At 46.0% G+C, this 25,247-nt stretch overlaps 2 protein-coding genes across 2 annotated transcripts in view; both read right to left on the bottom strand.

Moving 5' to 3' along the window:
• Positions 1–2,167: 2,167 nt before the first annotated feature.
• LOC131820966 (uncharacterized protein C10orf95-like) lies at positions 2,168–4,873 on the bottom strand. The gene is made up of 2 exons (XM_059156797.1): positions 4,253–4,873; positions 2,168–3,686 (listed from the first exon to the last, which is right to left on the bottom strand). Exons 1-2 carry the CDS (start codon positions 4,871–4,873, stop codon positions 3,645–3,647), a joined length of 663 nt encoding a protein of 220 aa, XP_059012780.1. The 3' UTR covers positions 2,168–3,644.
• A 13,819-nt stretch (positions 4,874–18,692) lies between these two features.
• Positions 18,693–25,247, bottom strand: part of LOC131820771 (conserved oligomeric Golgi complex subunit 2-like) — a 47,976-nt gene continuing 41,421 nt past the window's right edge. The window contains exon 6 of the mRNA XM_059156489.1: positions 18,693–18,796. The gene's annotated coding sequence lies outside the window, so the exon portion shown is untranslated. The remainder of the gene's footprint in view (positions 18,797–25,247) is intronic.

Genomic DNA, 25,247 nt, shown 5'->3' with positions numbered 1-25,247 from the left:
TGACAGCAAAAGTTTTCAGATGATGTAAAGAAAAAAAAACTAAAAAGGCACGACCTTCCCTGATTAATCAAGTCTCTCTCGAGAGAAGGCTACCACTTCCCCAGGTAATCTCATTGCCTCAGACAAAACCATGTTTCTCTGTGAAGTGGAGGTGATCGCGGCTCTCTCGGAGTACTCGCAAAGGTTTGGTGTGGTTATGAAATGGAACTCTATGACTGGGGCCCGCTGGTTGTGGTCACCGTCATGCCCACAGCCTGAACACCACCTCCCTCCAGGAAGCTCCCTTCTCTGAATTCTGTGTGGTAGGGGTACGTGGCTGACTATTAGGGAGCACTGCATAAGGCATACCCTGTCGCTCGCCCAGACGCCCAGCTCCTCCCAGAGCCACTGAATGCCAGCTAAAGCTGGGAGCAAGGGCTCACTGTGGACACCAATGACGAGGGCCCAGGTACCTCAGCTCACAAACCCATTACGAGCGTATACATTTACCTCTAGCTTTAAGATGTTTCTCCTCTTACTTCTCAGTTAAAAAAGAGTTTAAGCTGAGTAAACCAACAACAAACCCTAAGATAAAACATTTAACCGTGTTAATTTCCAAAGCCCTACGGTCCTCTTCAGCTTCTCAAGGTCACACCTCCCTGCTGAATGATTACCGAGGGTTGCTGACACGGTACACAGAGAAAACACTCTTAGGATGTCCCTCTAAAAGAAAAAGCAAACAGCTCAGAATCCAACCAGCCACGGCAAAGGAACCACCGACAAAGCCAAACACAGAGGGGCCCCTGAGCATCTGGGAATCTGCCTGTTCCTTTGCCTCCTCAGAGGGAAGGAGTCACAAGACTGCTTGGAATGAGAAATGAAAAGGGCAGAAGCCCAGAAAGCAGCAGGTCCTGAATTTCTTGCTGCTTCCAAGGAGTGAGCCCGCCTGCTGTGTCAGTTATTTACACAGTGGGCAGGTGAGGCTGACAGCTTGAGGGGGTTATTTTAGAGGGAGAGCTGTAAGTCTGATCAGGAGAAGTTTCTGGACCCTGGGGTCCCAGCACGCATCTCCAGCTTCCAGGCTGACCCTCCCTTCAGACAGGGTTTAAGAGGCAGCCGGGCAAGCATGGTCTTTGTATTTATTTATTTTTTTTCTTGATTTTATTTATTTATTTGACAGAGATCACAAGCAGGCAGAGAAGCAGGCTGAGAAAGAGAGAGAGGAGGAAGCAGGCTCCCCGCTGAGCAGAGAGCCCGATGCGGGGCTCGATCCCAGGACCCTGGGACCATGACCCGAGCCAAAGGCAGAGGCCCTAACCCACCGAGCCACCCAGGTGCCCCTGGTCTTTGTATTTAAATCACCTCAAGGGGGCCCATATCTCCAGGCACAACCAGAACCCAGGGAGGAGAGGGAAGCAGGAGAGGGAGAGGGTACCTCCACTCCTATCTGCTGGCTGCACTTCTGGAGCGCCTGATCCAGGAAGCTAAATGCGTGGACAGAACAGAAGGAATAATCTGGGAAGACTGGAAGACTAGAAGAGCTGCTCGCGGACTAGTCTCAACCTGAACCACAGAAACACCTCTGCCTCCCTGCCCTCCTCCCCTCGGCTGGGCACCAGGTGCCTCCCTACTGCACTCCAGATGCAGATCCAAGCTCAGAGGTGCCCAGTGCCGATGCCTCTCTCCGGTCCAGGGACTCTAGGGCATCAGTAGGACTCCAAGACAGCACCTGTGATCTCTAATTTAAAACCCAAACCAAAATCCCCAACCAGCCCAAGCCAGCACAAGCAATACATATTTATGTGTAAGACACCTATGCACACATACACATTCACTTATTACACATTCACTTATCTACACACACACACACACACGCTTTTGCAGCAGAAGGCAGGCAGGAAACCTGTTCCCTAAGTCCTTTGCTTTCCTCATCTGCTTCTAGCAGCAACAGCCATTTCTGCTATGGATTTTCCTATTCGAGGGTTGACCACAGATCCAAATGCCACCGTCCTGTTTGCCACCCTTTCCTACCCCACCGGCCCGCTGACGTCTGTCAGTGAACCAGGGAACAAAGATGGAAGACAGGCCCAAGCTGCCTTCCTTGAAAGTGGGGTTATATTTGACACATTAATAAACCTCAGAGCCTGAGCCTCTATGCTCTCAGACTGGCCAGGGTGCAGCTCTCACTCTTAACAAACCCGTCCATCTCTCTCCCCCTACCGCGGGGCACAAGGGTTTTCTCTGCCCGGCATCTATTTCCAGGCCCCATAAATCATATCCCATTGTTCCAGGCCATCTGAACTCATGCTTAATAAACCATCCACCTCACCCTTACGCCACCACCCCGAATTTCCCACAGGGAAAGACTGTTTCAAGAAGAAAAGGAAATTCTTCATTAGGGCTGGATTTTAAAAGCAAGCTTCCACAAAAAACTGGAAAACAAAATTGGGTATAAATACCATCCAATAACCACTAAATGTCTTTGGTTAAAGCACCTGCCTGCCTGTGATTCTCGGGTCCAGATGTGAGCTCAGTGCACATCCAAAGGAAGCAGAATTTGAACCTGATGCTAAATGACAAATGATCCTGAACTTCATGACCATTTAAGTGCCGCAGTGGCTAGATTAAATTGCTCTGATGCAGAATTTCTCCCAAGTATAGGTTACTGAGAAACATAATATTGCTTGAAAATGTATTTAGGTGCGCTCATCCTTCTCAGACCAACACTCATGGCTCTTAATCATAACCAGGCTTAAGCTAACACGATTCCCCTAGAAAGGGAGGGAAACAAGAGGACATGTCTCTCTTGTTCCAAGATCAAAAACTGGATCACAGCACTCACAGCATCAAGTCTGCCAAACCAGAGTTCTGGGTACATACAATTCTTAAAGAGCTAATTGAATGGAAAACAGCCATCTGGGGCTGGAAACCTTTATGACATTCTGGGAAATGTATGGGGTTTAAAAGGATTATGCAGGGTGATGTGACATTCAAAATTCCGAAACTCTGAACTGAAGCCTAAATGAGAATATGTTAAATTCACCCATTCCAAAACACAGCACCGTTGACTCGGACCCTAGAGCCCAGCTGTAGCTCAGGGTGTCCACACTGCAGCCTATCCGTGGGAGGTCTGCAGACCACTCCCTGCTGAGAGAGTCCAGCCAACCCAATCAGCCTACCAGCAGGCTGTGGCACAAGGTCCAGCTCCAAGCCCAGGCACCAGCCAGGGTTCCCTTTGGCCTGCCCTCCTATGGTTGAACAACAATCATGGAGAGCCACAGGGAGAGCGGCATTGGGTCCAGTATGGCCACTCCCTGGTCCTCCACAACACTGGTTGCACACTCTTCAACACAAGAAAATGGTGTGCAGAAACAAGGGCCTGCCACAGTAGGCTGTCGAGCAAGGAACAGAAAGCATCAGGGGACAGGTGGGACTGCTGGCTGGTCTCCACCTCTCCCAGAGGGCAGAGGCCGCAGAGCTTCTGCAGACTAAGCAGAGACGTGTCAGAATTACCTTCCCAAAAAGAAGGCAGTAAAGGAGGACTTCAAGCAGCCACAACTGCCAGCAGGCCTGCGACCTCCAGATATCAGGCGCTTGACCATGACCATGTCGGTAAGCAGAACACACAAGTGTCTTCTGGAGCGAGAGCAGACAGCTTAACGCTGCTAACTGGTCCTCTCACTCTTCTCTGCTCTGAGCAAGTGATCCTGAAAGGCATGGACAAAGTTGGTCAGATTCACTGGAGCAAACACAAGCCAGTGAAGACGTCCCGGCTCGCACTGGGCCTCCCTCCAAAGGCTGGCTGCCCCACCCCTGGCACCTGGGTAACGCTGCTCTGGGGCCATCCACACAAAACGATTTACGCACCCCCCACCCGCAACACACACACACACACACACACACACACACACACACACAAGCTGCATCGGGCTAACTCAAACGCACCCCTAACGAACAACCCCACAGGTGTGACTGGGTTGGACACTCCCAGCAAGGGAGGGAAGGCCCCCCCTGGGTCCTTGCCAGCGGCAGGGTGCCGCCTGGGCCTCCGCCTCATCCTCTCCATCAGCAGGGAAGTCGGAGCCGCCCCCACCAACCACCACCACGCAACCAGATTGATTCTCGCACTTCAAATCCCCGCTGCCGGGGCCCCATCTGTGTGCTGACGCGAAAAGCCGCCCTGGAGCAGCCCGCCTGCGGAGCGTCAGGGGTTCTCCCGGCCCTGCGCTCGCGCCTCCCCAGGCCGCCCCCGCCCCCGCGGGCCGCGCCTTACCGCCAGTGTCCTCGAAGCGCGAGGGCGGGCGGTTCCGCAGCGTGGCACTCCAACCCGCGCTGGCCTCGTCATCGTCGGACTCCTGCGCTTTCGGGGCGCCGGGAGGCGGCGGGGGGCCGGGGCGCTCCTGTTCCTCGGCTGAGGAGGCGGGCGAGGAGGTGCGCGATGCGACGGACGTGCTGTAGAAGGGGTTCCCGCCGCTGTCCGGCCGGACTCGCCGAACACGTCGTCCCAGATGTGCAGGCTCTCGTAGCGCGCGCGGGCCGCCTTGAGCAGCTCGGGCGCCCTCCTCCGCGCGCTCCCGCCGACCTCGGCCATGGCCCCGGCCGCCGCCCGCGGGCCCGTTCCCCACAGCGCCTCCCAGCCGCACGCGCCGGGCCGGGCACCAGCGCAGCCCGCAGCACAGTGCCCGCCGCCCCGCCGTCTTGGTCGCCTCGGGCCCAGCGCCCGAGGAAGCGCCCTGGGAGCTCGGGCGCCGCAGGTTGCAGGCCCCGGCGGGACGCAGGGCGCGCGGGCGGGAGTCAGGGGCTGCGGCCGGGCCCAGACGCCGCCGCTACCGCCGCCACCGCCGCCGCTGTGTCTCCTCTGCGCCCGCTGTCCCCGCGCACCCTCCCGCGGCATCCCGCGCTCCCTGGCAGACGTTCCCGGGCGCGAGCAGCCAGAGACGGACCCCGCCTCCTCGCACCTCCGGCCCGCCGGCCAATGGGGAGCAGGCCGGGGCGGGGGGCCCGCGCGGGGCAGGCCCCACACCCCTTGGCCGAGCGGGGCGAGGAGAGCAGCGGCGGCGGCGACAAGGGGGAGGGCGGCCGGTGGCTTCCTCGCCTGCGGGACGTGTGGCCCGGGACGGCCTCCCGCAGGCCCCGCGCGGCCCCGCAGCGGGGAGGGAGGAACCGAGTGGGTGTCGGGGGTTGGGGGGGACGCAGCCGGTCTTCCCGCCACCCGAGCCGGCTCAGGGAGCGTGAAGCCCGCGCTCTTGGTCCCCTTCCGCAGTCCTCGCTGGCGGCGGCGGGGAGCTGTCCGCCCTGGTGGTTCTGAACCAGGCGCTGCGGAAATTCCAGGTAGGCGCCTGGCCCGAGGGTCACGATTCCCGCGGCTGCTATGGCTGCTGCTACTTCCGTGCTCCAAAGCCGGCTGTGCCTTGAGCTCTTGCAAGCACAAGGACTATCTGGCTTCCTGGAGCCTTGCTCTAATAAGGAGCCCGCCTTGCCGGTTCATTCCTGGCGTAAGGTGGTGACTCAGTTTCCCGTCAATACCCCTGTAATTTGAGGGGGTCAACATCCGATCTTAGTTATTTCTCCCGTCTTTGACCTTTGACATCTTTAAACTCAAAATATTCATTACCTTCCAAATATTAATTACTCTAACAGCACCATTGCAACATCTTCACCCATACATTTGACAAACTTGTCTGTTAAAATACGGCACAATCACCCAGGCTTCAGTGTTCTGATAAACAATAGATCAGAAAGGTTTCATCCATCCCTCTGCCTTGGCCAGGAGTGCGTGGCACTCATTCCGTTGATGACGATACATATGATAAGGCGTTTCTTGCTCCTCTCTCCCTCCCACAATAATGCAATAAGTCACAATGATGGTAATTGGGCCATAAAGTCACTTGCATTCTGAAATAAAATAAATCCACAGAGATGTGAAGGGCTTGCAAATCCTACTGGGTATTAACTAAATAAGGATTACACGAAAGGGAAAGGCATATTGCTATTTCATGCATAAAGGATGCAGATGCATAAAGGGTGAAGATGTTGGGACCACCAGCTATGGACAGTTCTAACAGCAGGTGAGCAGCTTCTGCTCTCGACCTCCGCTCGCAAGCCCCTGTTTCCTCCTCCCAAACCAGAGTCTCTGTACCAGCATGAATTCTTGATCATCACTGAAAGATGATATATAAAAAGGAAAGGATTCACATGACATTGCTTTGTATATGAATTGGCTGATATACGTGAAATTGTTTGCAAAGCATTTCAACTCCGTTGGAAGAATTGTGTCACAGAAAAGAACTGGTTTCCAGCACTTCTCTATACTGTGTTAACCAAGGAAAGATTCTGAAGAGAGTTCATACAGGTAATCAGACTTAAAAAGGTCAATGACACTTAGATTGAAGACGAAAAGTAAGACTGCGTAGCTCAAGTTCAAATTCTGCAATTAGGAATTCTGTAATACTCCTGTAAAATTTAATGATATATATTTTAAAAAAATAATTGAAAGGGATCAAAACACTGAAATACATAGGCAAGAACTCCTTCTCTTCTCCAGGCAGCCAATGAAAAAGTCAGCGGCTAAAGTGAGTGTGTATTTTAAAAACAGTGGCTTGCTTTGCTACCCAGAGGAAGCAGGAAGTAGAGCAGTAACAGTCACAAGGATGGACACAGTCTTCCATTGTCCCAAATCTGCATTTGTATGGTGCTAATCCCAAAGAAACCTTAGAGTCTTTGTGCTTATGAGCTCTCAAGTGCTTGTAGCTCACACAGCATGCAACACTGGGAGAGGATTATATGGCCACAAAAGAAACAGACTGGGAAATCAAATTGTTATCCAAACCCTGGCCCAACAAAAATAGAATGGCTATGTCCATTTAGAATCAAGGGTTTAGCAACCAAGTGCTACTTTGTTTAAACAAATGTTTCCAACCAAGAACAGTAAAAATACTTCAGCCTTTAAAAACAGGTGGCTGATTCTCCTTGTGAAAGGAGGGGAGGAAAGGGAAGAAAACAACTGGAAAACAAAAACCAAAAAACTTCCCCATCTGCTTGGCAACCTCCTACTCGATGCTATGATTATGGTTCTACATCATTAAGTTTTACAAGTAATGTTGTCTGGGAGGATAATTATAGAACCAGCATTATACTGAGATCTTTTAACTTTGAGTCATTTAAACACATCTTCCAAATAATACAACTTTGTAATATAATTAATTTTAAGATTAATATTGAGCTTTTGGTTCATAGTCTGCACAAAAGGCTCCAGAGTAGTAAGAACAATCCATTTCTGTAGTAGATTCCTTAGGCTTTGTTAAGCCAGAGAGGTTCATGCTCTTGTGAACCTGGGGATAATAGCCATATTTCATTGAGTCTTGGCCTCCTTTCCTGGTATAGTTTAATAAGAAACAAAAAATGCTACCATTCAAACTATGATACAATGTTTTCTTTTCATTAATATTTTAATATAAATATATTCAAAAAGCTCTTTGGTAAGTATTTAGACATATTTTTTATCACGTATGGCCTTAATGCATACATAAAAATAAAAGTTAAAATTTTTGGTTAACTTTTTTCCAAACCTCACATTAAGAATCTCACTACTTTTATTTACTTTCTAACTGAGAGATTTCAGTGCCCAGATTTTTCTCACAATATGTTCCTCTGAGCCACCCAGAGCTTCTGTCATGCTGCACTTAAAAAATTATTATTAGACATATAGCTGACATTCAATGTTAAATTAGTTTCAGGTGTACAACATAGTAATTTGACAATTCTCTACATTCCTCAGTGATCACCACAGTAAGTATATCATCACGTCACCATATAAAATTATTATAATATCATTGGCTGTATTCCCAATGCTGTACTTTTCATCTCCAGATGAGAACAGGAAATTATTTTATTTATTTGATAACAGGAAATTTTTACCTCTTAATCCCCTTCACCTATTTCACCCATCCCCCATCCACCTTCCCTCCCATAACCACCAGTTTGTTCTTTGTATTTAAGAGTCTATTTCTGTTTTTTTTTTTTTTTTGTCTGTTCACTTGTTTCTTTTTTTAGATTCCATATAGAAGTGAAATTACAGGGGGCCCTGGGTGGATTAGTGGGTTAAAGCCTCTGCCTTTGGCTCAGGTCATGATACCAGGTTCCTGGAATCGAGCCCCAAGTCAGGCTCTCTGCTCGGTGGGGACCCTGCTTCACCTGCCTCTCTGCCTGTCTCTCTGCCTACTTGTGATCTCTCTCTCTCTCTCTTTCAAATAAATAAATAAAATCTTGAAAAAAAAAGGAAGTGAAATCATATGGTATTTGCCTTTCTCAATCTGACTTATTTCTCTTAACCTAATACCCTCTAGATCCAGCCATGTTGTCACAAATGGCAATATCTCATTCTTTTTTATAGCTGGATAATATTCCATTATATATCTATATACACCATATCTTTACCCATTCATATACTGATGAACACCTGGACTGCTTCCATATCCTGGCTATTATAAATAGTGCTGCAGAAAACGTAGGAGGGCATATATCTTTTTGAATCCTTTGGGTAAATATCAAGTACTAGAATTACTGAAGCATATGGTAAATCTATTTTTAATTTTTTGAGTAACCTCCATACTGTTTTCCACAGTTGTTGCACCAATTTACATTCCCACTAAAAATGTACAGAGGTTCCTTTTTCTCCACATCCTGGCCAACACTTGTTCTTTCTTGTCTTTTTAATACTAGCCATTCTGACAAGTATAAGGTGATAGATCTCCCTGTGGTTTTGATTTTATTTTCCTGATGATGAGTGATATTGAGCATCGTTTCACATATCTATTGGATGTCTGTATGTATTTTTTGGAAAAATATCTATTAAGTCCTCTGCCCATTTTTCAATTGGATTATATATTGGGGTTTGGGTTTTTGGGGGGTTGTGTGTGTGTGTGTGTGTGTGTTCTTTACATATTTTGGTTATTAATCCTTTATTATATTTATCATTCACCCCTATCTTCTCCCATTCTGTAGGTTGCCTTTTGGTTTTGTTGCGGGTTTCCCTTACTGTGCAAAAGCTTTTTATTTTGTTGTAGTCTTAATCATTTATTTTTGTTCTTGTTTCCCTTGTCTAAGCAGACATATCCACAAATAATGTTGCTAAAACCAATCTCCAAGTGATTACTGCTTATTGTCTTTTAGGAGTTTTATGGTTTCAGGTCTCTCATTTATTCATTTAATTTTTTTTAAGGAAGCTTTATACTGAATTTGGGACCTAAACTCAAAGCCTCAAGAATAAGAGTAGCATGCTGTACAGGCTGAGCCAGGCAGGCACACCTCAGATTTCACATTTAGATCTTTGATCCGTTTTGAGTTTCTTTACGTGTATGGTAAAAGAATGTGGTCTAGTTTCATTCTTTTGCATATGGCTCCCCAGTTTTCCCAACAGTGTTTTTGAGGAGACTTTCTTCTGTTACATATTCTTGCCTCCTTTGTCAAATATTAATTGACCATATAATTGTGGATTTATTTCTGGGCTCTCTATCCCGTTTCCATTGATTTATGCGTATATTTTCTCCCAGTACCCTACTGTTTTGATTACTATAACTTTGTAGTATATCTTGAAATCCAAGAAACTGATACCTCCAGCTTTGTTCTCCTTTCTCAAGATTGTTTTGCATGCTGCACTTCTTATAAAAGTATTCTGAGGTCATCCAAATTGCCACCCCTCCGTTCTGCTTGGTTTGATGCTGGTGGGGTTTCTCTTTTTTTTTCTTTTTTATTTCCTTATCTGAGATTTTCATATAATAACCAGTTAATTTTCTTTCTTTAAATTGTCCTCAAAAGGCCTGTGGCTTGGCATGCCAAGGGATGTAGATGATCAGTTGTGCCCTAGGAGCAGTAACCACATGGCACAGGGTCAAGCTGTGGTAACTTTATAGGGACTTCCACCTGCTCAGCTTCAACTATAAGACAATTCCTGACATTGGAGATGTGAAAGAAAATGGGAGGGGAGGGGCATCTTAAAATCCATGAAATATGGCATATTGTCTCCTGTTTGTACTTTTACAATTTCTGATTTTGCAAATGGCCAAGCTGCCACAGGGAACAAAAATGAGGTCCTAAGGTGGCAGAGACTGACCTGGCCAGCCCTGTACTGCACAGGCTATGCATTACTGGATCAGTATGAATGGAGAAAGCAGGGGTGAGTCAGGGCAGCTGCTGCCTCTCCCTACATTGCCTTCATCACCCACAAGGAGGGGGCCCAAAGCCAAGGAGCACCTCCTGGAACTGAGACAGGGGAGGGGAAAAGAAAGCTGAACGATGCCACAGCTGCTGAACCATGACTAAAATATGGGTGAGAAGGCTGGAGGCAAATGTGCATGGTACACCGTGACATTTGGAGTCCTAGGTGACAGAAGCTTAAGGATCCAACCTTGCTCAAACTGATTTTACATGATGATTTTATCTACTAATCAATCCAGAGATGCAGAGAATGAAATAGGGCAATTCTATAGAAAATGCTTGAGAGAAATCTCTCTTATGATTGAGATAACCTGATATTTCCATTGATTGATTGATTGATTCATTCATTCATTCAATTATGTACTGAGTATTATGTATCAAATCCTCTTCTGAACACAGAATAAATCAGGAAAAAAAACCCACAAATACCATTTTTATAGCACATGTATTCAAATAGAAGAGAGAGAACAGACAGTAAATATATAAATATATAATATGTCAGCTGTTGATAAGAAGTCAAAAGTAGAGAGGGACAGAAATTATGTTGATTGTGATGGTGCTGGTGCTGGCTGTGTGTGCAGTTAGGGGAGATTACTCTGATAAGAAGACATTGGCAGATCCTTGAGTGGATTCAGAGAACAAGACAGGTACATTTAATAAGAGGAAACAAGTGCAACCCCCCAAGGGAGGCACGCACTTGCTGTACTCTGTTAAACACTAAGGAGGCTGGTGAGCGGAGGCAGAGACAGCTGAGTGAAGAGGTAGGAGATGAATTGAGAAGAAAGTTGAGTGTTAAATTTTGTAAGACTGAAGTTTGTATTGAGTGAAGTGGGGAGCCATTGGAGATCTTAGAGCAGAGAAATAACAAGGTCTGACTTTTGTCTTAAACAGATTGCTTTAACTGCTGAGTGGAAAATAATCTAGAACAGAGCAAAGATGGAATCCAGAAGACCAGATAGCAGACTATTACAATAACTCATAGAAGATGGTGTTTTGGACCACAGTGGGAGTAACTGAAGTGTGGAGAACTGGTCAGATTTAGAATATATTTTGAAGATAGAATCCATAGCTTCTACCAAAGAATTAAACGTGGGCAGTGAAAGAAAGAGATGAATCAAGAATGACTCTACAGTTTCCTGTTTGAGCTATTGCAAGACCAGCAGAGCTCGAGAAGAATAAGAGCTTGGCTTTGAACATGTTGGGTTTAACTCATCTAGGTAGATCTGGAAAGCAGGCAGTGGAAGAAAGTTCAAAATCCAGGTCTGGACTGGAGGTGGAGATGTGGAGTCATCAGGAGATAGATGGTAGAAGAGGGACAGTCACCAAGGACTCAGTGTAGACAGAGGAGAAGTCTGAGGTTGGGTCCTTGAGCACATTCATACTCAGAGATCAGGGAAATGAGAAGAAACCCCAAGTGGAGGGGCTTGTCCTCACTCAGAAGGGATTGGAGTAAGGGTTCCACCCAGGTAAACTTAGTGGGATTATGTGGGTCTTCTTTCCTTACTGATTTGATTTTCTTTTCAAGATTTATTTGAGAGAGAGAGAGAGAGAGAGCAGGAGCACACACATGCAGGGGGAAGAGACAGAAGGAGAGGGAGAGAATCTCAATCAGATTCCCCGCTGAGCATGGAGCTTGACGTGGGGCTCGATTCCATAACCCTGAGCTCATGACCTGAGCCAAGATTCACACGCTTAACCACTTAGCCACCTAGACACCCACCCAATTTGTTTTTCTTTCTTTTTCTTTAATATTTTATTCATTTATTTATTTGACACAGAGAGAAAGAGAGAGAGAGATCACAAGTAGGCAGAGAGGCAGGCAGAGGGAGAGGGAGAAGCAGGTTCCCTGCTGAGCAGAGAGCCTGATTCGAGAGCCCGAGACCCTGAGACCATGACCTGAGCTGAAGCCACCCAGGTGCCCCCAATTTACTTTTCTCAGTGAAGTCATCAGAATGGTCGGTCATCAGCTGTCTCTGATGGAAGGTGTTCAGTTCTCACTCTGAACAAAATGGCTGTACATTAGAATCACTGGGAGAACTTTAAAAGCACACTTATATGTAGACCCTAATTGGATATTAATCTAATTGGTTCTACACCAATTAGATCAGATCCTCTGGAGGTGGGCACTCCTGTGTTTTAGTCTTCCAGGTGATTCAAAAGTGTGGCCAGTGTTGAGAAGCCCTGGCTTAAGGTTGGAGGAAAGAAGATGTGAAATAGTCAAAATATTTCACGAGAAGAGTGGAGATTCTGTCGGTCAGAGAAACATACTTGGATTTGTGGCTGAGAATTTAATGTGAAAGGGGCGCCTGGGTGGTTCAGTGGGTTAAGCCGCTGCATTCGGCTCAGGTCATGATCTCAGGGTCCTGGGATCGAGTCCCACATCGGGCTCTCTGCTCAGCAGGGGGCCTGCTTCCCTTCCTCTCTCTCTGTGATCTCTTCCCTTGATCTCTCTCTGTCAAATAAATAAATAAACTCTTAAAAAAAAAGAATTTAATGTGAAAGCTTCCAGCATCGTTGCTTTTCTCACCAACCACGTTCCGCTGCCAGGGGCAGACGTAGGGTGGACAGAGGGTTGGGTTTTTACCAAGGTGGGGTTTTATCAGGTATGTATGATGTATGATGGAGGTGAGAGTATGGGACAGGGATTATAGTTATGGGAGCGGACTCTGTGCCAGCTGCGGAGGCCTGTGAGAATTTGGGGGAAGGATCAAGAACCACAGAAAATGAAATAGGGGGACGCCTGGGTGGCTCAGTTGGTTAAGCAGCTGCCTTCGGCTCAGGTCATGATCCCAGCGTCCTGGGATCAAGTCCCACATCGGGCTCCTTGCTCGGCAGGGAGCCTGCTTCTCCCTCTGTCTCTGCCTGCCACTCTGTCTGCCTGTGCTCGCTCTCGCTCCCTCTCTCTCTCTGACAAATAAATAAAATCTTAAAAAAAAAAAAGATTCTCTTCAAAAAAAAAAAAAAAAGAAAATGAAATAGGTAAATGGCTTCTTCTGAGTGACTTAGATAATTAATACTTCTTGAAATAATTTAGTGCAGCCAGACCCCTGCAAAGCAGCACAAAAAACTCCGATGAGTGCTTCAATCTACCATTTCTTCCCAGGGCTTCAATCAATTGCTTTCAACAAGTGAACATTGAGATATTTAGAGCAAAGGAAAAAAATACATATTGGAAGTTCGCATTTTTTTTAAAATTTTATTTATTTATTTGACAGAGACACAATGAGATAGGGAATACAAGCAGGAGGAGTGGGAGAGGGAGAAGCACGTTTTTCCACTGAAAAGGGAGCCCGACGCGGGGCTGGATTCTCAGGCCCCTGGGATCATGACCCGAGCCGAAGGGCAGATGCTTAACAATTGAGCTACCCAGGCTCCCCTGGAAGTTAGCTTTTTACATTCATGGAAAATGGGATTTTGTACATTTATGTTCTTTTTCTGTCCCCTTGTGGATATTTTCCCTCTTGAAACACACCCAACCTCTGCTCCACAGTTGTCCAGTAAAAGAAAGGGATCTGAGTGCCATCCCCAAAGTTCACTTGCGTTTAAAGGAGAAACAATCCTGGGAAGCTGTTTTACACAAAAGAGTAGATTGCTCAGTTGTAGAAACTCAGGTATTATAAGAAAACGGGAGAGATATTCCTTACTAGAAGGGGGACCTGCTCAGCGTTTCTAAATTCACATTGGTAGATTGTTGAACTGTTGTAGGCTGAGTGTTAAAATCACATCTTTCCCTCCGTTTTCTTACAGAGACAATGATGGTGCTTCCAAGATTGTCTGTGAAAGGCTAGGCACCTGCAAAACCACACATTTGACCTGAGCCATCACCCAAGTAGAATGTAATCCGCTCTCAGATCATAGGAGAAAAAAGAGAGAGAGAGAGAATCCCAAGAAGAAACACTCACATCAGGATTTTCATCAAATTTAGTGCACGTCTCACCACTTATCTTCATTTGCGGTAATTTTTAAAATAAACACTAATGTCGAATTGCCCTGTGTTACAACGAGCAACTCAATTATCAGAAAACCACGAGTCTCCAACGTTTGTTCTAATTACTAAAGCAGAAGAGCGGACAGAGTTTAGAAAATTTTCAACAAGGCTTAAACAAGAGATATTTTCCACTTTTTTCTAATCAGGTCAACATAGATACCACTTTCCCTACAACCTTGTAGGCAGTTGGTATTTTTCAGAGATATCATTTGGTTCTTTATAGAAGGCTTAAATTTGGAGGTCCATAAAAACGATAATCAACTTTTATGTGTGCCTTCTATAGGCCAGGAACTGTGCTAAATGAACAGTATCTACTTTAATCCTCCTAACAAGCCCTGTGAAGTCAATACTACTGACTATTCTCACTCCAAGGGGGGGCAAAGCAGATGCTTCGAGAGTTGAACTCAGTTTTCCAAGTTCATACAGCTCGTATATGATGGAATCAGGACTTGAGCTCAGTCTAATGCCAGGTTGGACCCTCAGTGGCAGCTACTGTAGTTTTTTGGACCATCACCTGCTTCCCTCCCCCACCCCCGCCCCCAACTCATTCCCATTTAGGGATAATCAGCCATACCTAAATGACAGTGGCCAGGCAGGAAGGGTGGCTACTGGGTTTAATTATTTATATCCAGGGGGAAGAGCCACCTCGCCCCATACATTCTGCTTCAGCTCTTGCCCTGCCAGGGGAGTAGCCATCCTTCAAACCATCAGTGTTAAATGCTGGTGAGGGATGAATTAGGCGGCACGGGTCACACACAGTTTACTAGTCATGCATATTTCTTTCAGAATACCTAAGTACCATTCCCTTGGAGATGAGAAGAAATGATGGGAGGGATGTTAAAAGGGACTCCCAGAAATATTTCTGGACCAGTCATGATCACTAGCCTTTATGATACTCTTGGAGTCATTTTACTGGTTCTTGAAATGAGTGCACTTGCCCTAGGATGGCTTGCCCCCTCCCAGTAATCAGAAGCTCCCAGGATGGGTCAAAGATTACTTTATTTGCTGTAATTCTGCAAGTTGAATGTATCTCTAAGCCATTTCCTGAGAATGCTATTATGGGGCAGGCACAGGGGGATGACTATGGGACAGAAACATATCAGGTGAGAGGGATCCTATGCTTTTGTATGAAGGAGAATCCCATTCTCCTTGGTGATGGGAGTTTCCCTTCTGCTCTGACTTCTGCCCAGCCAGGATCAGTGGGGAGCCTCCTCCTTTGGGCGACAGGTCTCTTTCTTTCTAAATCCGTTTTATTTTGGGCCCAAAAGCAAGAATACCCTTCTTTTCATCTTTCAGCTTTTTCATCATGGCCAACGACACTCAAACAACCTCGCCCCCAATTTGGGCTGCTAGACTATGGCAAGAGGCCACATACTGGGTATATTACCTCAGGCCAAGTGTTTGGACTTCACTGAACCTTAATTGTAACATCTGAGAAGGGTTGGGGGGCGTATGTTGTGAGGATTCATTAAGACAATGTTAAATTTTTATCACGGAGTCAAGGAAGATCTCTTGTTAGGAATGTGTTCCATCTTACCAGGATAGAGGGCAAAATAGCATTTTACTTATTTTTTTAATAAAGTATTTCTTTTTTAAAAATTATTTATTTGACAGAGAGACAGAGCAGGAATACAAGCAGGGGGAGTGGGAGAGGGAGAAGCAGGCTTCCTGCTGAGCAGGGAGCCCAATGTGGGCCTCAATCCCAAGACCCTAAGATCATGACCTGAGTGGAAGGAAGACACTTAAGGACTGAGCCACCCAGGTTCCCTGCAAAACAGCATTTTTTTAAAGATTTTATTTATTAATTTGACAGACAGAGATCACAAGTAGGCAGAGAAGCAGGCAGAGAGATGGGGAGAAGCAGGCTCCCCGCTGAGAAGAGAGCCCGATGCGGGGCTCGATCCCAGGATCCTGGGATCATGACCTGAGCCGAAGGCAGAGGCTTTAACCCACTGAACCACCCAGGCGCCCCGCAAAACAGCCTTTTAAACAATATTTTTATTTTTATTTTATACATATATATGTAAACATAGAATTGAATGTATACATATAAATATAATTTGTAAACACATTTGATATATATTTATGTTTATCCTAGGACGCAACACTGCCCTCCTGAGCAGCGCAAGAGGGTGGATTTTTACACAGAATCACCAAACAGCTTGACCCAACTGAAGGGCCAGCCTTGCGCTGCTGCTTAAGAGAAAGCCTTGAGTTGGGAAAGGTTTGACAAATACTGAGAAAAACCAGTCAATTAATATGTTAAAAACACTACCCAACCACAGTATGAACCATTTAGACATATGGCTTTAATTTTGACTTTAGTCTCCAAGCCTAGGGGTCCCTGGGGAAAGGGGGCAGAGGGAGAGACAGGACCAGCTTCTCTGTGGGCCAGGTTTCTGGGGTTGCTCCCAGCCCTGCCCCCAGAGGGAACGCCCCCACCCAGGGCTTTACTCGCAGAAGGGCCCCTCCCCCAGAAAGCCTCTTCCCAAAGGGCCCTGCCCTTTGGGCCACACCCTCAGAGGTCCCATTATCCACCCCCAACCCCACAACCACACGCCCCTACCCCCGCCAAGCACCACCCTCAGAAGGGTTCTAAGGTGAAGTCAGTGTGCTTCTCTTGCACTGTCTAGGAATTACTCTGTTTTATTTTTGACTTTGTGTTTTTTGAGCGAAGTGGGTGGTTTAAGGACCTATTTTATATTTTTATATTTTAGCCAGAGGCTTCCATTGAGGTTACAAAATATCCTTGTTGTTTAACCCTTAAGCTGTCCCTGCTCCCCTTCTCCCAGGGGACTTACTTAAAAACAAGTCCCAGAAATCAACCTCAGGTAAAAAAGCCCAAATACAAGGGTGGGTCAGGCCAGGTGAAGACATCTGATCAGTGGAGGGTTGCATACTGTCTCCCTAGCTACCAAGGAGTATGGGTCCCGCCCTTTGTGAGTCTTTTGGGCGCCAATCCTAACCAAAGTGATAGGCTAGGTCAAATGTCTACTAAAAGGTAAGTTGTAATTCAATTGGTCACCTAGCATCACTGTGCAGCTCTCTGTGTTACAATTTCATTGGCCACCTGTGCATGGCCAGGCCCAACCGCATGGCCTGTGCCCTTAAAAGCTAGTCTGTAAAGGAGAGAGGGGTCGACTTCTCTGTAAGAGATGCGGCCCTGGCTGGTCAGTTTGATTCTTGATGCTTGGTGCGAAATAAAGCTTTGTTTGACCTTCGCTTTGTATCAGTCTCGCTCTTTTAATCATGGACCCATTATTGGGGCATAACAGGTGGGACAGTGGAGCACGTACATAGCGGAGGGGACAGCCCAGGTGGGTATCCACCATTCCTTGCCTCCTCATTTGCATGTACTGCTCGCCCTGCCCGGTGAGCACAGCATGGAAATGGACACCTCGTGAGTAGTGGTCAACGAGACTCGCTGACCACATGACGTCTATGACCAAGTCAACCGGAGCTCGCCTTCCCTACAGACCAGAGCTTGCTCTGAGCACCGGCAGGAGGCGGTGGCCCCTTGTGAGCAGCCCAGAACTCTGTCTTATCCTTTCTCACTCATGTCACCTTCCTGTGTTAGCCAAGCCTTGGAAGTGGTGACTTAGGAGGGAAGAGAAAGAAAGGCAGCCCCCGGCTCCTGATCCTGTCAAGTTCCTTACTCATCAGGAAGCCGAGGGCGGCAGGGTCGGTGGAACAGGTGTGAGTCCCCAGGTGAGGTAAAGATGGCAGAGCTGGTCTTGTGCAGGATTTCCATGGTTCTGATAAGAAGAGGGCACGTGGGTGTGCCCCAGCTGTGGAATCCCTGCGTGAATTATTTAACACTGACATTGCATCCTGCGAAGATGAATGGCAAAAATCATGCCCATAATCACATTTTAAAATTTTTATTTGCTTGGAATGACATTAAATGCAAATAGAAAACAGCAGCCATGCCCCTTCAGAAGACAGACCATGGAGGAAATGAGCTTTCTATTTTAGTACCTTTAATAAACACTTCCTCCCTGTTTTTGCCCAAAGGGCCCTATATCTTCATTTTGCATGGGGCTTGTAAATTATGTAGCCAGCCCTGGGGACAGCTGTGCAGTGTCTCAATGACCCAGTGCGGGGAATGGCAGGAGCCTCCCTCATTGATACAGTAGTATTACACAAGCCCCTGAAGCTGAAACAGAACTTCAGGATAAAGTCTAGGGGGGAGGTCCTCAAATTTCTGAGTCATGGGCTGTCGTAAACAAAATATCAACAGCCGGGTGGCTTAGGCAACATACAATTTATTTTCTCATGGTTCTGGGCGCTGGAAGTTCAAGATCAAGGTGGCAGTAGGGTTCGATTCTTCAAATGTCTCTCCTTGGCTTGCAGATATCTGTGTTCTCCACTCTGCCTTCAAACGATTGTCCTTCAGTCTGTTTTGTCTGTGTCCTAATCTCCTCTTCCTGTAAGCACACCAGTCCTATTGGCTTGGTGCCCAACCCCAGTGAGCTCATTTTCCCTTTATCACCTCTTTAAAAATCCTGTCTCTGAATACTGCCACATTCTGAGATGCTGGGTGTTAGGACGTCAACGTAGGAATCTGGGGGCATCCAACTAAGCCCATAACAATAGTCAAAACTGGATCTGAAACTGAAATTTAGACACATTTTAAAATGCTTAAAGTGTATATATATAATTTTTGTGATAGGCCTGAGATGGTTGGTAGGCTGAGATGTATTTGTAACCTTTGAGGGAAACATCCTTTGGAATGATCAAAGAGAGCTTCTATGTAATTCCATACATCCACAATTAAACCCCAGAGCTTTCTAATTTGGAATTTGGCTGTTTTGTGCTTGGTGGTAACCAAAACCAGCCTAGGGCTTTTCTTTTGTTTTGGCAGAAAAGTAGGAGGCAGAAGACTTGAGCATTTAGACATCTTGCTGCTCTTTGGTTTAATCATACTCTACTGAGTTGCCCGAAACTAATCAAGCTCTTGGCTCTGTAGAGGAGAGATGATGTTCATTACATGTCATTGGCCACAATGTTCCTTTTTTAAATTGTTGTTAACATTTGTGTTATTTTTCAGTATAAGAGACAAGCTTTATCTTAGTTTGGGCTGATGTAACAAGAGCACCATAAACTAGGTGCTTTAAAGACATACTTATTTCTCTCAGTTCTGGCAGCTGGGAAGTCTACGGTCAAGACCCTGGAAGATTCCGTGTCTGTTCAAGTGCCCACTTCCTGGGTCATAGATGACTATCTTCTCCCTATAACCTCCAAGGTGGAGGCGGCGAGGGATCTCTGTGGGGTCTCTCTCATGGATACACTAATCTCGCCCATGAGGACTCCACCCTCATGACCTAAACATCTCCCAAGGACCCCATCTCCTAGTTATGTCCCTTTGGACATTGAGTTTTCAACTTATGAATCCGGGAGGGATACACTGTCTACAGTGAGCTTCATCAAACATCTTTTATGTTCAAGGCACTGTTTTTTGGCAAAATTAATCATTTCCTACACATCCTTTGAAGCAAGAGTATTTCTGCACTTTGCCTTCCTTTAGAACCTTTCTCTAGAGAGGATCCTAAAAAGTTCAGAAAAGACGCAGAAGAAACCTGCTGGTTAGCTCGTTTTCCACAGTAGAGCAGAATTCATTTTGAAGCAGGTTAATCTTAGAAATCCAGGCGAAGACAATTCGCTTGAAAATCATCTCAAATGATCAGTTTTGTTAGTATGAGTAATAGTAACTATAAGATCAATAAAACAACTTTTTGTTCTACTGTGGGCCTACTGTACCTCAGAGCACCTGAGTCGAACCATCTCGTGATCCTTTCAACAGCCCACTGAGGGTCACACTGTCTTCTCCTCCACGTTATGGATGAGCCTTAAGTCTAGGCCAGAAATGACACAACTTTCCCAAAGCCATATTGCTACTGAGGGGCCAGCTGGGATCTACGCCCACTCTGGTGCCAGAGCCTGTGATTGCAAACGTGGGCTGCACTAGCTGTTCAGAACAAAGGACTGTTCATGGGGGTGACACAGCAAACCCGTGAGACCCACCACCCTTTTCCCTAAGGTCATCCCAGTACAGCCTGCAGTGATGGCCCGAGTTAAGCATTTGAACTTGGTACTGCAGAAGGCATGTTTTAGGGACAAGATTGGTGTTAAGGGGGTCTAATGAAGCCCAGAGGGAATGGAAGGAAACAGGACTTGGGGAAATATCTGGGTCCCTGGAGCAGTGATCTCCTTTTATTACTGTGCACCTCTCTTTCACATACATAAATAAATACATAAATACATACATACATACATACAAAAATATTTGCAGACATACCACCAATTTAAGCAAATTTTTGATAAATTATAGACTCTACTACTCTACTAAATTATTATGCACATTATAAATGACATGCAAAATCTAAACAGTTAAATGGATGACAGGAAATATGAATAAAACTTATAATATTTTCTTCCAGCCCCTTACTGGACTATTTCTCAAACTCCCTTTGGAGAAGTCTTTTTAAAGATTTGTTTATTTATTTATTGAGAGAGGGAGAGAGACAACACGTGTGTGCACATGTGAGTAGGGGGGTGGGGCAAAGGGAAAAGGAGAGAAGCAGACTCCCCATTGAGCGCAGAGGCCTCACTAGGGCTCAATCCCATGACCCTGAGATCATAACTTGAGGCAAAATCTTGAGTCAGACATTTAATCAACTGAGACACCCAGGTTCCCTGGAGAAGAATTTTTAAGAAAGAGATAGGACACTTGGATTTAAAGCAATAATTCCTAGAATTAATCTTTAAAAGTGGGAAGATAGAAATGTTTTTTTTTTTAATTTTTAAAGATTTTTTTAATTTATTCATAAGAGACGGGAGGCAGAGCAGAACCAGGTTTCCCACAGAGCAGGAAGTCCAGAGTGGGACTTGATACCAGGACCTGGGATCGTGACCCGAGCTGGAGATAGATGCTGGAGATACTGATAAACCAAAATTTAGGGGAAAATACTGAACTTTACTAGGAAGATGAAGCAGAAAAACAGCATATTGCAGCAACATGAGTTTTAGATAGCTGTTGGTCACCCAGAAGGCTTAAGATGGAGAGAAAAACTAAAGGCTGTAGTGACCCAAAATTGTCCGAGTTGTGTAATTTGACCCAGGAACTTCCGGGTGACATAAAGATTTGTTTATTTATTACACGGACAGCGCTATGTGGGGACAGAGCAAGGGGGAATGAGAATTCCATACAAACGTGTGAGTGGCTCTTCTCCCATCTCCAGGGGGGAAGGAAGAGATTGGGTTTACTCCAGTAAGCATGGTGATGAGTTGGTGAGGTAGGTTGACTAGATGTCTGGACACCTGAAAAAGCCAGCTAAGGGGGCTTCCTGGCCATCTTGTCAGTGTCTTATTGAAAGCTTGTCATGTGCAAGACTTTCTTTTAACAGGTTGCCAGGTGAATTGATGTACAAATCAGACTACCGGCCGCCATGTGTCATTGCTTAGGTAGTCTATGACACAATGTCCTGCAACTAAGGGGATGCACTTAGCATTGCAGAAATCGTTCTGTCTTTGTTATTTTGAAATTTAGAAAATATCTTATTAATTTGTTCACTCCAAAGAGGCAATTTATTGCTTACTATGACCGTCTTTTGGTAGAGGACACAAAACTGCTTTCTTTGTTATGAGAATCAATGTGTTACACCAATTTTCTGAAAGATGGAAATGAAGTGCCTCCTTCCAGCTGGGTCAGGACATAAGTGTACCCTATGTATTGGTTTTTCAATAGAGTCCATTTACAGAATGTACACGTATCTCAATACAGAAGACATTTGCTCGCATTTATGTGTAGAACATTCCCAAATCTGGTCCAGTTTGCAGATGAAACCGTCACTCTGACTGGCAAGGCATAATGAAGAAGAGTTTTCCTGTAAACAATATGTGGTCATGGAAGGAATCAGCACTGCAATTCGTGGCTGATTCCAAAGGCTCTAAGAGGTGGTAGATGCACAGGCAAAATGGTGACTTTTGCAGAGGAAGCAGGCTGGGGAGAGATAGCAAAACAGAAGTTTGAGAGGGCCCTAAAATCTCCTCCTGTGGGATTATTGGCCATTGAGCTTGAGAAAGGCTATGGTGAAAACTTGAAAGAGCATCAGATCAAACCCTTGGCCACTGGAGGTTGAAACCGACATGAGCAGCACTATCTCTATTCTTGACCCAAGGCCATAGGATGACAAGCTTTGCTTTTTCAATGTGGCCTCATGTCTCTATATTGCCCTATAAAGAAATTAATACACATAAATGCTGAGAGTGTAAAGTGTAAGCAGAGCTCCCCTTGGCCATTTCCTTAGTTTTGTCCACTCCGAAGTGAGTATCACTTTGGTGAATGCATTGCAGGAAATGGCCTTAATGATCAATGGCAGACCTCCACTCCAGAGTGACATAAAAAGCAATCTGCACCTCCTTCCTGATTTGTCTGTAATGAAACTTGCTTTCCTCAGGTCCCAGCATTCGAGGCAGATAAATATGTTCCCTTTCGTTGGCTCTTACTCATACTTCAGCAAGATTTCCCATGTGCTTTCCTGGGCTGGCTGGGAAACTGGACCACAATTTATGGCATCTTAGGGGACAGGCGTGTAGAATTCCAGTGGGATCCTGGAACAGAACCTAATTGGAGATTAGAGACCATTGCGGTGCAAAGCTTTTCTTTGAGATCGAAAGAGGTGCATGTTATGCAAATATTAGCAAGTGTAAGTTCACACTGTCTATTGAAAATTTATAGACTCATTATGGTCAAGAAGGCTGGAAGATAAGTAGATTTTGGGAAAGATGCAGGTAAATTCAGGGAGGTGGCAAATTACCCCAGGGAAAGTAGAATTGTGAAAGAATATGGCCCAAACTTTTTAAAAAGATTTTATTCATTTATTTGACACACAGAGAGCCAAAAAGCACAAGTGGGGGGAATGGCAGAGGGAGAAGGAGAAGCAGGCTCCCCGCTGAGCAGGGAGGCAAGTGTGTGGGACTCGATCCCAGGACCCTGGGATCATAACCTGAGCTGAAGGCAGACACTTAAGCGACTGAGCCACCCAGGCGCCCCCTGGCTCCAACTTCCAAAGATGGTGGGAAGGAATGAAGATCAGCAACTGTCCTTGATTCTGCTTCTCAGGAAGGCATTGTGATGTGGTGCCCAGGACTTTGGAGACAGACACATGCTTGGTGCCCTCCGGCTCTGCCGCTACAGCAACACCTTCCAGAGGGCAGCTGCAGGCACCGGTGGCGTCACACAGGGTCAGACCACGGAGGCACTCAGCCACATACCCCTTCCACCATCCTGCTGGGTTTGAAAGAGCACTATCAAAGTCCCTGCTGCCAAAGGACCATCCAGAGTGACATGTCCCATGGGGCACGCCGGCATTCCTTTACCCCTTCAGGCAGCAACGCTGGAAATTTTTTTAAATTGCCTGGGAAAATGATAGCAAAGGGCTCCAAAAAGGAGTTTCAAAACGCAGACTTCATACTATGTTTTGAGTACATATCATTCATTTGGCAGGTACTGACAGGGTGCTTAAGTGCCAGGTGCTGCTGCATTAGAAATGGACTTTAGAAGTTAACAGGAGGGGGCTCCAGCCCTCAACCAGCACAAAGTGGATCAATGGACGCATGTGACAGACAGAGCACTGTCACGGGGAGTACTAGGTGCTCTCATAAGAAGGGTGTGCTAGGAGCTAAGGGAACACTCGGGGGGAGCCAGCACCAACACTCGGGGAGAGCTGTGGGAAACATGATGGATGCAGATGGCTCCACGGGGAACCAGAGAACTGCTCAGATCCCTGCTTCTTAACAGCTCCATGTGCCCGCCACTTCAGAGTGGGGGCTGGGCGAGCAGGGAGCTGGGGTGGGCACAGCGATGCCTGAGTTCCGACCTGCAGCTCCTGTGCTGTTTCACCTGTCCCTTTAGGAGTACAATGACATAGGATGTACCAACGGAGGATCTACTCCTGCATCCTGGTACTGGGAAAACACGCGAGGGCTGCGGAGCTGAAAGCAAGAGTTGGTAGTTCCAGTAATGTGTGCAGGGTTTTACAAAACTATACACGGGAAAATATCCGGTCTTATTTGCATGTGTTTGTATCATGCACAATTTTTAACTGCAATCCTCCTTTTACCTTCTTCCATGTTGTTAAGACTCTCCTCGCCTCACCGCTGCCTTTGTCCCTATAATACCTGTTGACAGCCTGGTGCTCATCCATGAGCTCATTCGCCTCTATCCACGCACGCATGGGGCTCTGTCACTGTTTAACAAATATGGGCTTATTTTATCTACCTCTTGATCTAGTGCTTCCCGGTTAATAATCCCTCCTGCATATCGTCCTTGTTTTTATCTTCATTTTTTATAAAGAATGGCTGTTCACCTTTTATCAGGTTCCTTTATTTTTTATCAAATGCATTTATTGCTATGGTCTTAAGAGTTTTTTCACAGTTAATTTAGTGATGAGGTAAATCTTATTGATTTTCTGGTCTTGAGCTCCCTTTATTTTCCTGGAATGAATCCAAGTTGGTCTCAGGATATAGTCTTTTGATAGATGCTTGACTTCTGATATTTGCTAACATTAGTTCAGTTTCTGTTAACTAATCTGTCCTAAGCCAGATGTGTTAATAGCTTCCCCGTTCCTCCCTCTCAGGTTTGGGTATTAACATTGTGCTCAGCTTCATCAAGTGAATTGACTTATTATTGCTTAATTGCCTGCTGCCATTTAACAGTAGAATGACAGTTATCCAGCTGCAAACCTGTCTGATCTTGGAACTCCTCTTCTGAATTTTCCATTCTTGAATCATTTGGATGATTTGGTTTTCCTAGGAAATCATCATTTCTTCTAGGTTATCAAATTGATTAGTATAAAGTGCCTTGCAGTTTAGTGCTTCTTTTATATTATGCATTTGCTTTTATATCTCTGTTCCCAATCCTTATCTGTTTTGCAACTCTCTCTCTCCCTCTCTCTGTCCCCTCCTCCCTGAAACCCCCCTTTCCCCATCCCCCTTCCCTCCCTCCCCACCACCTCCCACACCCCATCTTTCCCCTCTCTTATCCTTAATAGGACATGTGAAG

This window comes from Mustela lutreola, chromosome X, assembly GCF_030435805.1.
Source record: "Mustela lutreola isolate mMusLut2 chromosome X, mMusLut2.pri, whole genome shotgun sequence".
NCBI classification, from domain to species: Eukaryota; Metazoa; Chordata; class Mammalia; order Carnivora; family Mustelidae; genus Mustela; species Mustela lutreola.
Note: the sequence above shows the minus strand (reverse complement) of the source record. Positions and strands in the feature narration are given on the sequence as shown.